Source organism: Podarcis gaigeae (genome assembly GCF_964106915.1).
Source record: "Podarcis gaigeae genome assembly, chromosome: 14".
Lineage (NCBI taxonomy): Eukaryota > Metazoa > Chordata > Lepidosauria > Squamata > Lacertidae > Podarcis > Podarcis gaigeae.
Window position 1 is genome coordinate 35,893,010 of NC_139690.1, and position 12,546 is coordinate 35,905,555.

At 43.7% G+C, this 12,546-nt stretch overlaps 1 protein-coding gene across 4 annotated transcripts in view; it reads left to right on the forward strand.

The window, feature by feature from the left end:
• CLUAP1 (clusterin associated protein 1) overlaps positions 1–12,546 on the forward strand; it is a 54,385-nt gene that overhangs the window by 36,811 nt on the left and 5,028 nt on the right. For all 4 annotated transcript variants that reach the window (XR_014557743.1, XM_083711140.1, XM_083711138.1 and 1 more), the window contains exons 9-11: positions 4,890–4,962; positions 10,514–10,621; positions 12,267–12,322. Coding sequence is in view for 3 of the 4 variants with exons in the window: in XM_083711140.1 (XP_083567266.1) it covers positions 4,890–4,962; positions 10,514–10,621; positions 12,267–12,322 (237 nt within the window). In the remaining variant the exon portion in view is untranslated. The remainder of the gene's footprint in view (positions 1–4,889; positions 4,963–10,513; positions 10,622–12,266; positions 12,323–12,546) is intronic.

Sequence of the window (12,546 nt, forward strand, 5' to 3'; positions counted from 1 at the left end):
GAGATGAGGAGGCAAATGTTGCTGTTCTTTCAGCAGAGGGCAAGAAAATGCCCCTCAGTCCCGTCTCTCTCCCTCTGCTATGGCCTGATGGGATGGCTGTAATGACATATTGCAATAACCAACAGCAGTATTACCAGAGCACGAATAATTGCGGGAAGGTTTTTCTCTCTGGTGGATATGGCCTGCTGCCTGAGGCAGATGATGCAAATAGGTTCCAAATGTTGGAAAATATAAGAATTAAATGAGAACTTGCTGCTTTTTTTAATGTGTTCTCAAATCTGCTGCCTGAGGTGGGCTGCTTTACCTTGGCTAATGGTGAAGAGAGCTTGAAAATGGTTGTGCACCTGTGTTGGGAATTTCTCCAGTATATTACAGAAGTTTCACTTTTTTCTGCCAGCTGCTTGTCAAAATTCATTTAGTTATATCTTTTTAAAAGTTGACAGGGTTGTTGACTGCCAGATGAAGCAATCAGTCATGATGCTCATTAATTCCTTCAAGAACACATGGGGGGGGGAGTTCAACTACAGGCTAGGAAATATCATTTTAAAATTAAAGACTGATTTGTAATGATTTTTTTATAGCATAAGTCATGATCAGTCAGGGGACAGGATGCTGTGCAAGTGTTGAGCCAGTTGTCTTTCAAAAAGGCCCTTTGCTGGGCAGGGATTGTAGTTTGGTGACGGAACAACTGCTTTGCACAGAGGAGGAGGACCCAGGGTCAGTTTCTGGCTTCTCCAGCTAAAACAGCGTTGCCCAACCTGGTGCCCTCCATATATTTTGGACTGCAACTCCCCATCAGTCATACATTTCCCTGTATCAGGAAAATTTTAATGTCTAACGTTTTGCAATTTTTATGTGCTGTAAGTCGCACAGAGTGGCTGGGGAAACCCAGTCAGATGGGTAGGGTATAAATAATAAAATTATTATTATTATTTTATTATTGCTAGCAAAAAAGGTCCAGGGACGTTTTCTTGGCAACTTAAAGTCATGTGTCATGTATGATTTGAGAAAACCCAGCTCCTCAGAAGCTACCTTTTACTAAGCCAAACTGTTGGTACATATAGCCAAGTATCGGGGGGGGGGGGAATCACATAGCTTCCCTGATGCCTTCTGAAAGGGTAGCTTTCTCTGACTTGTGAATATTGAGTTTGAAGTATTATTTATTTATTTATTTATTTATTTATTTATTTAATTAATTAATTAATTTGTATACTGTCCTTTATTCAAAGATTCCAGAGTGGTTCACAACAGAAAAATACAAAATAAAGCATACCAAATGCATAGTAAAACAAAACAAAAAACCATAAAAACCCTTCCACAAAGCCTGGAGGGAGGCTAGGAAAGGATATGTAGAAAACAGTCTACTGAGAAAAGATAAGATTTACATTTCTTGCTCCAAGAAATTTACATTTCTTTTTTACTGCAGATTTATTAAAGAAAGCAAAAGCGCAATTGTCATCTCACATTCACAATAAAATAAAAACCAATACGTCCATCTTAAGATACACATACAGATTCATAAATGCCCTCCAAATGTCAAAACAGATATCCAAAGGAAGTTGGTGTTTCAAGAAAGTGCATTCAACTGCAGCAAGGGCATTAAGGACTTTAAACTGTTGCGTAATAGATGGTGAATTTTTATCCTTCCACGCTCAAGGTATATGTCTCTTAGCAACTGCAAGGGCTCATAAATTCCATTTTTGTTGTCCAGTTGTTAGTCCTTATTTTGCAGGAATATAACTTAAAGTACACAAACATCTGCAAATATTTTGCCAGTACAAAATTTATACAGACAGCAACTTCAGACCAAACAGGGCATTTTAGGGGAAGCCCACATCATATGCCTCAATGAGACATTTCTAGCATTACACCTCCAAAATGCATCTGGCTTAGACAACCCCTTCATACAGAGCTGCTGTGGAGTCCAATATACCCAAAAAAGGTTTTTTTTTGCTGAATCAGTCAAAAGAAACATGCCATATAGATTCTACAGCAGTTTTTATGTCCAAGAATAGAGAAGACTCAGGGAAGGGTAGAAAACTGGCATCCAAAGTCCTACCGACAAGATAGAATTTGGAATAAAGGCAGTAAATGGTTTACATTCTAATTGTATTTTAATTCTGCCTATAGCAGTCAGATTGCTTTGTGGTAAGCAGAATGCTTTCAATGTGGACCTGAGCAGGTTGTGGATGTCCAAGGCAGCAGAGGCTTCACTGGGAATATCATTGGTTAAACAATGCTGTGCCTTTCAGAGCTTGTTTAGCAATAGATCATCAGCCTCCTGCTAACTGATGGCATGTTTTTCACAGCAACCTTCCATAGCAGCTGCTATTAGACTCTTTGGAAATAGCTTTGCAGACGCTCAGTTCCGTTCTGCTTCTAATATCAATACCCTCCTTTTATAGCTTTTTGCAAAATGATTGATTGCCTCTGGGTCCTGTACTCTCCCCACTCTGCCCCCAGGGGTGACATTTGGAAAACTATTAATTAGTATCTGTGACAATGGGAAATAAATGGATGCATTTACTATTGTGGTAGACAGGGCTCCCAAATGCTATGTCTAACACTTTCTTGCTGGAGACTCTCTCTCTCATGCTATCGGGCAATCTGTTGTGCCTATTGGAGCAGGAGTGAGATACAAGGAAATCATCTTAAGATTTGCAATGAGTTCAGTTCAGTTCAGAGCAACTGTAGCTAGTGGGCTAGTGTAACTAGATGGATTTCTTTTAGTGGCTTTAAAAGGATTAGACAAATTCACAGAGGCTGCTAACCATGATAGCTATGCTCTACCTCCACCTTCAGAGGCATTATGCATCTGGAAACCAGTTGCTGGGACTCACAAGTGGGGAGAGTGTTGTTTGGGTCCTGTTTGTGGGCTTCCTATAGGAGGGAGGCATCTGGTTGGCTACTGTGAAAACAGGAGGCTGGAATCGATGTGCTGCTGGCTTGATTCAGCAAGCCCTTCTTATGTTGTCATTCCAGGATTGCTTGCAGAGGCAGTACCCATTAGATGCAAATTATAGAATTGCAGAGTTGGAAGGGACTTCAAGGGTCATCTAGTCCCACCCCCCTGATAATGCAGAACATTCCTCTTCCCTTTCCTCTCTCCCTCTGTGGCAGGGGCCAGCCACTGGTAGCTGTCCAATGTGAGATGAGCCAAGGGATGCCAAGAAATGTCCCAAAGCCAAGAAGATGGTGTGGCTTAGGCAAGGTCCTGGCCCCAAAGGGTACCTTTGGATAGCCCTTTCTGTCCAAGCTGGCCCAGTGGACAGGAAGGGTAGGCATATGAAGAGGCCTGCAGGATCAGGACAAAGACCCCTTTGGTATATAGCGTTCTGTTCCCACAGTGGCCAACTAGATGCCCATAGGAAGCCTTTGTGTCCTCCTTTACTATGTTGACTTTCCTTTTTATTTTTCGTTTGTTGCTTTAATTGTATCATACAATTCTAAAAGGAAAACTATTTATGAAAATAAACATAATAAATTATGAAATCCCTCCAATCTGTTTTGATGAGTGGTGGTTTATAAATCATCTAACAAATAAATTGAGCCCTGGTGTGATCCTACGCAAACTGGCAGGAGAAGGGTCTCGTCCTGTTGGGTCTCTGCCTCCTTCCTGTTTGTCACCCAGTGAGAGAGAAGAGGTGGCGGGCACAGAGGAAGCAGGAGGGTGGCAGATCTTGCACTCCTGTTCTCATTCGTTAATGGCACATCTCCCCCACCCACCACACTCCCTCTGTATGTCGGTGAGCTACCCTCAAGGTCCTGAACGGTGTTTGTGGGCTAGAGCTCACATAAGTTTGCTTCTCTCGACCATAGTTGGAATCAAGGAGTAAGCAATGTAAGAAAATGTGTTATGGTAAGAAACATGAGCCTATGTGCATCGCTCTGGAGCATGCATTCTACCTTAGGCAGAGAAAGCAGGAAAGTTCATAGAACTGGCTGCTTTGCCATATTGTTGTCAGCATAATAGTGATGAAATTGCTTTATGTTTTTGACCTTTGAAGGATATTTCCCTTCCTAGATTAATTGCATAAACCCATGTGCAGGTGTACAAGAAGTCACAGAAGCACTTGGAATACATTTTCAAGTGTTGTGCATGGCTTTAGGATATAGCTCTTTGTTTCATTCTGCCGTACAAAGAAGCGTAAAACCAACACAACTGGCAGTGCATATCTGAATTTTTGCTTGCTGGCTTAAAAAAAGCAGACTAGTAAATAAAAATGGAGGCTAGAAGCACTTTCTCCTCTGTCTTTGTCATTCTGCTCTTCTCCCCCACTCCCTTTATGGGTGACAGCACTAAAAAGGGGTCCTTACCCTTCCTGTTAACATTTACCATTGTGCTTTGCTGTGCCACAAGGCAACACCTCTGAGCTGGCTCTATCTGCAAATGAAGTTGGAAGACATGACTGGAACGAGCTCAGGTGGTGCTTCTTCTAAGCAGGCTAGGGATAAGGACCAAAGTTAGCCCAGTTAGCTTTCATACTGGTTGCAGGGAAAGTGGCTTTACTTCCCTCATGGCTAGCACACACAAAAATTGTATAGATTCTCATAGACAGTTGATTAACATTTGTAGATGTTCTTTTATTGAACCAACAAGTTACATAAAAAGTGTTTTAGTCTACTGAACCTCATGGAATAATCTGCTGGCACGAATCAAACAGGAGTGTGCCCAGATTCAAAGGTTTGCAGCACTTTTGAACAGCTAGAGTTGATCTAATTTAGAGAGAAGCTTATAGTCACTTTTTTTTTAAGTCCCATTCTATGGAACTAAGCTGGCTGCAAAGCCTTTGATATTAACCCAAGCAACAGCTTATGTCTTGTTACCCTCCTGAGCGGAAGCCTGGTGCAGCTGCCTTTCTGATTTTGATGTTTTCCCTTCCCTGCAGGAAGCAGAGAACACTTTGCGCTTGATGCAGAACAAGCTGAAGGAGGAAGAGAAGCGCTTGCTGAAGAGTGGAAGTGAGCTCTGTTTGTTAACTTTTTCGGGTGTCTGCAGACCCAGGGTCCCATGCAGTTTGACCCTTTCCATTTGCATGTCACCATGGTCATTTGAGGTGGAAACTAAACACCAGGCAGGCAGAGAGGCATATGGAGCTACAGCAGTTTTCTCTTTCTGCTTGATTGTTCTGTCACTCAATTTACTATTTTCAAGGCAGAATGGGAAGTCAAGGCTGTATGTTGTCTGTTGGGAGCTTTGGGTAAGTCATGGCTGCTTACTGTCTAAATATCTATCTCTGAGCCCCAAATCAGCTGCATTATGGGTAGCATGGTGGGTAAGCCCTATTATTGTTAGGAACAGAGGTGAGTCACTTTCACTTTAACAATGTAGTATCAAACCCCTTAGCTGCAGAAGGGTTGGATTATGGTCCCTTCCAATTATACAACTCATGGTCCCTTCCAACTCTACAACTCTATGAAGCAGTTTTGCCATGCTGTGCGATAATAATAGCGAATTTGTTGTATTATTTATTGACCGCATTTATATGCCACTCCCCCCCCCCCGCTCGCCCATTTGCTCAAGACACTTTGCTGTGTAAAATAATGGCCACCAGTCCATTGGCTACAAAAAGGAAAGGGTGATAATAGAAGGCGGTAAAGAGTAAATTCACATACCAGTTCATCTGTAATAAGGTTACATAATGATTTGGGTGGAATGCGCCTGGCGCACATCATCTTGGAGAAACCAAACAGTAGTTGGTCCCATAGAAGGGGGCCTTACACTCTCACATTCTTTTCTCTGATGTGGCCGGTGCATTGCCTGTTAGTGGAGTGGAAGAGCCAAATGGTAACTGGTCTGGTGGAAGGGGCCTCACCGCCTCACCTCTCCAGCTCATGCAACTATGGGGAATGAATAGACACCAATGGAGTGAAAGAAATTGATGGATGGCCTATCCAACAAAAAACAGGTTTTGGCTTTTTTATTATCCACCTGACTTTTAATTCAAAGCTGTAAATTGCAACTCACCTGGGCTACTAGCTAAGAAAACCTACAACCAGGCAAGGAGCAACAACATATTCCTCCTTTAGGGTATAAATGGCTAATATAAGTTACAGGCATGCAAGAGGCAAGCAGAAAACTTTCTATGAGCTAGTAACTTTTGCAGATGAATATGCAAAACTGGATTAATTCACCGATTTGCGGATTACATTGAACTAAAACCGGGTCTTATAGTATTGGGTCCTGTTTAAGCCATATGAAAATAACTAACTCTATTTTATTGGCCAAAGATGCTGCTCTTCATCTGATAAGCAATTCCAGTCAATGTTTCCTCTCTTTTTACTCTAGGTCAAATCTCTCCAGTGGGAGGGAGTATTTAGGCCTGCTTTTAATACCAAGGGAACTATAATTAATAAGGTTGCCCACATGCTAACTTTTGACAGAAAATTTGGATCAGTGACAGATTGGAAGGAGCAATTTTATCCTGATGTTGTTATTTCAATTTTGGCTTATTCTTAACTAAGACGTCAGCAGAGACCCTTAGGTGAATCATCCCAGTTATTTTAATATTGCTTTGTATGCCTCGAACATTTATTGGGAGGCAGGGGGCATGTGAGGGAGAAACCCAGAAGGTTTTCTCTTGTGGATCAGTTAAGGGAATTTTTGCTTTTGACTGAGACTGGCTGAGGCTTTTCAAGTCGCATTTGATAGTTCCGGCTTGTTAATACTTTTATCTCAACCTTCCTTGTCTTTGTCCTTTTGTATGTGGCAGCAGGCTTTAAGTAGCAGAGCACTGTTGGTTCTGCTGAGGACTAGTGTTTTGGCTTGCTGGGTCTTTGTAGATCAGGCATGAGGAAACTTTGGTGCTCCAGAGGTTGATGAACTACAACTCCCATATTCCCTGCTCATTGGCCGTGCTTGTTGGGGCTGGTGGGAGTTGTAGTTAGCAGCATCTGGAGGCCCAAAGTTTCCCCATTCCTGTTATGGATCCTGAATTTTTTTTCATCTTGCAGCTGTCTTCTAGAAGGAGACTTGAAAGGGCCTTCCCCCAGCTGATTTTTACCCTGGAACTTGATTCTGCATTGAGCAGGAGGTTGAACCAGATGATCTCCAAGGCCCCTTCCAACTCTACAATTACAGTGGTGCCCCGCAAGACGAACGCCTCGCAAGACGAAAAACCCGCTAGATGAAAGGGTTTTCTGTTTTGGAGGCGCTTCGCAAAACGAATTTCCCTATGGGGTTGCTTCGCAAGACGAAAAAAATCTTGCATCTCCCCCATGGGTTTTTTTCACTTTTTTCGCCCTTTTCTTAAGCCGCTAAGCCGCTTATCAGCTGTTCTGCTGATAAGCCGCTTAACAGCTGATCGCTGGAAGCCGCTTGACAGCTGTAGCGCTAATCCGCTAAGCTGTCAATGGGCTTGCTTCGCAAGACGAAAAAACCGCTAGACGAAGAGAATCGAGGAACGAATTTTTTTCGTCTAGCAAGGCACCACTGTAGATGGTTCTCTGAAAAGATGGCTATGAGCAAAGCTGAGCATAATCAGACTTGAACATGACGCCGAAGGACTTTAAAAAATGAATTTAGAGGAGTCTGAAGGAGAATAAATACACTTGCTCACATACGTAATTCTTAGAACGTTCAGAGCAGTTCATGGACATACTCTCAGTGATCACCATATGCTGATGGCGTACTGAGGCTTTGAGATTTGCCGAAGGCCATCTCAGTGAGTATATAGGTAAGATGAGATTTGAACCAGGATCCTCATCCCAGAGGCTTGTCTGCTGAAGTACACAGGACTGGACTTTCAATGACAGAGCTTTCCTTTGGAGCATAATTCCTTCTCAATCATAAAACTGCCTCTGTTTTACAAACTCAGTTGTTTGTCGTTACAGTATTGGCAAAATTCTGTTTGGGGAAGCAATGGATGAGCTCCTGGGGCTTAGCCGCTCAAATGGAGTATGTCACATATTTGCTTTTGTTTACAAAGATTTGAAGCAACTGGGGCAAACAAGAGCAGCTTTGATCCGTGGGGAAATCTGAGTTCCCACAGTGAACATGAAGCACATATTGTTCTTGGCTTGAACAAAGCTTTATTGAGAAAGTGACACATCTATTGGTGGGTTCTGCCTGCAGCTAAGGTGGAAACAAAGTATGATCAGTGAAAGATTTATTAAACACATTTGGGGTTTGGTGTGGGTCGTTCTTTCCTTCTTCAGTTTTGGTTTTCATCTGAAATTAGTGGCATACAAAGGCACAATTTGTACTACCTTTTCATCTGATTCCATCTACATGTTAGGATATTTTAGGGAAGTCATTTGTATTTTTAGTTAATAACAGCATGGGTTCCTTTAAAGTGGTGGGGAGAGGCAATTTCAAATGGTACTTTGCTTCCTTTCAAAAGGGGATGGGTGTAAGCAGTGGCATGAGGGATTCCTCCATCTGCCAGCCGCCATCCCTGCCCCCTTATAGGAGAAGGCAGCTGGTGAGTTGAGATTAAATCCTGCTGCCTAGGCTGCATGATCCTGGTCCTTGCTGGGAATGGGGTGGTGCAGCCAATCATGGGCATAGCCAGGACTTTTGTTGGGGGGGCAGAACCTCAGCTATGTATTTTTATTGATTGGGGGGCAGCTGCCCCTTCCTGCCCCCCTCCATTGGCTACGCCCATGCTCTACCCTCCCAGCCATCAGCTGACATCACCTGTGACCTCAGCTGATGAGGGGGTGGGGGAAAATGGCCTGGTGGCCAATTGGATCCCTTTGTGGGCCAGGATTGGCCTGTGGGTTGGATGTCCCCCACTCCCTGCCTGGAGGAAAGAAGGTGGCGGTGGCAGCAGTATATCAGGCAGGCAACCATCACTCCACCGCCTCTGAGAGGAAGCCTTCCCCCTTAGAACTGCATCCTTTCTGTTCCCACTTTGCATTATTGTAGGAAGGACAGGTGACATGCCATGGCTGATGGTGTGCAGCACAGTTTCCTCCACCCCATTAACGTTCAGTTCTAAACTGATGAAATGGTCTGTCCTCTCTGCAGGGGACTTGGGTGAGGGTGCTGAGAATCTTCTGTTAGAAGTTCCTGAACTACAATCCCCAAGATTCTCTGGGGGAAGCCATAACCATTGAACCAGGACCAAAAACTAATAGAAGTTTGGAATGTAGAGAAGAACATTTTGTAATTAATCTGCAGCCCATTTTGTCCCTGTTGTTGTTGTTACAATAATTATTACTACGTCAGTTTGTTAATTTCACTTGGGTGAGAGATCCTTAATTTTCTACAAATCTTCTTGAATTGAGAACATATTGATCTTTCTTTCCCCTAAGTGAGGCACCTCCCTGCTTCCTGGTGGTTTTGGATGGCGCTGATTCTCTTTAGAAAAGATCACAGTAAAAAGAAAAGAGAGAGAAACTTCCAAAACCTTGTTTGTGATGAATGTGTAGGCAACAATCAAATTTCAAAGTGTTCTCCACCCCTACATTTGTAACTTCTGAAACGCTCTGATTAGCCACTATTTTCCCCATGCAAGCCTATGGATATTTGTGTCTCTGTGTGTTCTGATAGGCGTCCAATTTCTCTGGATCCTTTAACTGTGTTTGAGAAGGGCATGGAAATCAATTGTGTCATTTATCTGCAGGAGATGAGATGGAAGGCAGCTTGGGGAGCTGTTTCTGGCATATTTCAAAGTCCGGCTAGCTCCATTGAATTGAGCTGCAGGTTCCAGTGTTATGAACAGGGGTAAATAGTTATCTGTGAGCGGGCTCACACAGCTTGACAGCAAATGCACCCTATATTTATCACCGCTCATCTTGTGTTCTGTTGGGAATAGCTAGCCGGCATGATAAGAAGGAATGAGCAATGTTATCAAATTTCCAAGCTGATTCTCTTAAGTGTGATAATTGCAGAGACCACATGAAAAATCTAATGGCTGTAACCACGTAGCTACTCCTGACCTTCACACACTGTAGAATTAGATCTCTGAGAGTAAAAGATCTGAAATCAATAAAGGGAGGGTCTCCTTTAGTGGACGGTCTTCCTTTGTTCCATTCATATCAATATGTGAGTTTTCTGGACAGAAGCAGTTCCGTCTTCTTGCACTGCAATCCTGCACATTGTTCAGACTGCTTAAATGGCAGTAGGATTTAAACACCTACAGTGTGAGGGAGATGACAACCAAGAGCCTATCCCCCTATCCTCTCCACCCCTATCAAACGATGCTAATAGTAGTCCCAGAAGGGAATAATTTTGACAGAAGCAGCAGCACTGAGGGGAAGCTTGGAGCACCTCTTCTCTGCCATCTCAATTAAAAGGTCATTCCTCACCTCGACTGGGTTTTTATTGTTATTATTATTTAAAGTTGTGTACTCTTGACTGTGGATTCCCCTGTGCCATGCCTGAAGCAAAGTTCTTTCCCGAGTCTTAACCGGAGATCTCTTTTACACACAGAGCAATTACTCTGTTGCTGAGCTGTGGTCTGCCTGTCAGCCCACAATCATTCCTTCAAGCTGAAGCAAAGAACAGAAAGAGATGGAGCTGATGTCCTAATAACCGTCTTTGGTGGGCATTCTTGTTTTTATTTAGACAATGACGACTCGGACATAGAGATCCATGAGGATGAGGGATCTGACAGTGACATGGAAGACAGGCAGCTAATGAAGCAGCATACGGCCATGGAGATGCTGATGCAAGGTACCTGTCTGTACCTGTACACCTGGTGGACGCTCCATTGCAGATGAAAGGGACCCAGGGGGCTGAGTGGTTTGTCCTGCAGGGCGGTGGGAAACAGCAAGTGCCTAGAAACTTGATGGTGCCGCCTACAATTTTGAAATACTTTCTCAGCTCTGGGAAGGGCTGGCCAACAAAATGAGGTTGGGAGTCTAAAATATATTCTTTCTCAAGCCGCTTTCTGGACTTGCATTTCTGGCCAAGCTGCACATTTATAGGAACAATTATGTGTTTACTGAATATGATACTGCCTCAGGCATTGAGAAGTTAGGAGCTATGAGGTGATTTTTTTTATGGCTGACGGGCAAGCTGCGTAATTTCTATCTCGCAGTTCCTCTCCTGAAGAACTTCTCTCCATGTTGGTTCACTTTCAGAATTGGAAAAGCATCTCCCTATTGCAGGGGCAGGAGAGATCCAGGCATCCAGTTTGTTTTTCGAATCAAATCCTCCTCCCCCTGCCACATTTTCCACATAATTGGAGCCTTTTTAATGTTTAAATACACAGAATTGTCCTGTCACTTCTAGCATGGCCCTTACAGTAAGTGGAGCTCTGGACTCATTTAAAAAATGGTTTCGCTCACAGGTGGGGAATATTTGTCCCTTCTGAAGTACGTGGTTGAACTGCTGCTGAACTACAACTCCCATCAGTTCCAGCAAACATGGCCAATAGCCATAGATGATTCAGGAATGTCTGGAGGGCCAAGGATTCCCCACCTCTGCTATAACTGAACCCTGTGCATGTGGCTCCATCCCCAGAATGGCTCCTCTAGTTCAACCAAGAGCAAGAGATGCAGTTGCCTTCCCACTCCTTCCCCAGATTCTCATATTAGGATACCACAAGGATGGCAGTGCATTGTGGAGCTCTCTGCAGCCTCACCAACAATGTTAAGCTGGAAGCGTTAATGCACCAAATGACTTCAGGAGCTTCTTGCATCTGTCTCCGAATGTCAGCTGTCTCCTGCTTTGGTCAAGTGCTCTCGGCTCCTCCTTGCAAAAGAGCTGTGACCTTTACTGGAACACAGAAAGCAGTCATTAGAGCAAAGCTGACATATTAGCTTAACCTAATGTGCCTTTATTTAAGTTTGTGTCATCCCGTCAAAGGCAGGGGTAAGTGAAAAGGTGCTCCCTATAGATGGCATGCGGATTGTCCTACAGCTTTTGGAAAGACAGGAGCACCGTCAGGAAGGGTCCCGTTCTGACAGGCAGCGAACGTTTGCCTCTCTTGGCCTCTCAGGCAGAAAACAGATCACATATTTAGGGCTCTCTAGCACTTCATTTGATTTATTATTATTTATTATTTCTCTAAGTCCAACATAGTCTTTCAAAGCATCTTCTTTCTAACACAATCAGAAAGGTGTGACCTGAGGCATTGTTGCTTGCTGGGCCCATGTTCACTTTCTCGTCTCCCTCTCAAAGAGACTACAACAAACAAACACACAAACAAACCCTACAACCACCCACCCCAAATCTGAGAACAGGGATACTGGCAGGATGAGTCTGAGAGTCAAGTGCCTCTTATACCACCTTTGGCTCCCTAGAAAGAAAGATACCCAGCATTGTTGTGTGTTCAGCCACATTCTCATTGATTCTGTCTCCTTCTCTGCTCCAGGGAGACCAAACAAACGGATTGTAGGAACGATGCAAGGTGGAGACACAGAGGACGATGTAAGTAGTCGCTAAAGACGCTGTTGGCAAAAAGGTGCTTTTTCCATGGCATACCTTCTCATTCCGCAACAGGTAGCCTGTCTCTTCAGTTTCCCCTGCCTTATTTCACTTTCTGCTTTTGTCTCCCCCACTTTCCTCAAAAGCTCCTGCATCTTCCCCATCTCATCTATTCTCTTCACTGTAGGTCTCTTTCTCTCCTTCCTAGTGCAGCCACTTCTTTTCCT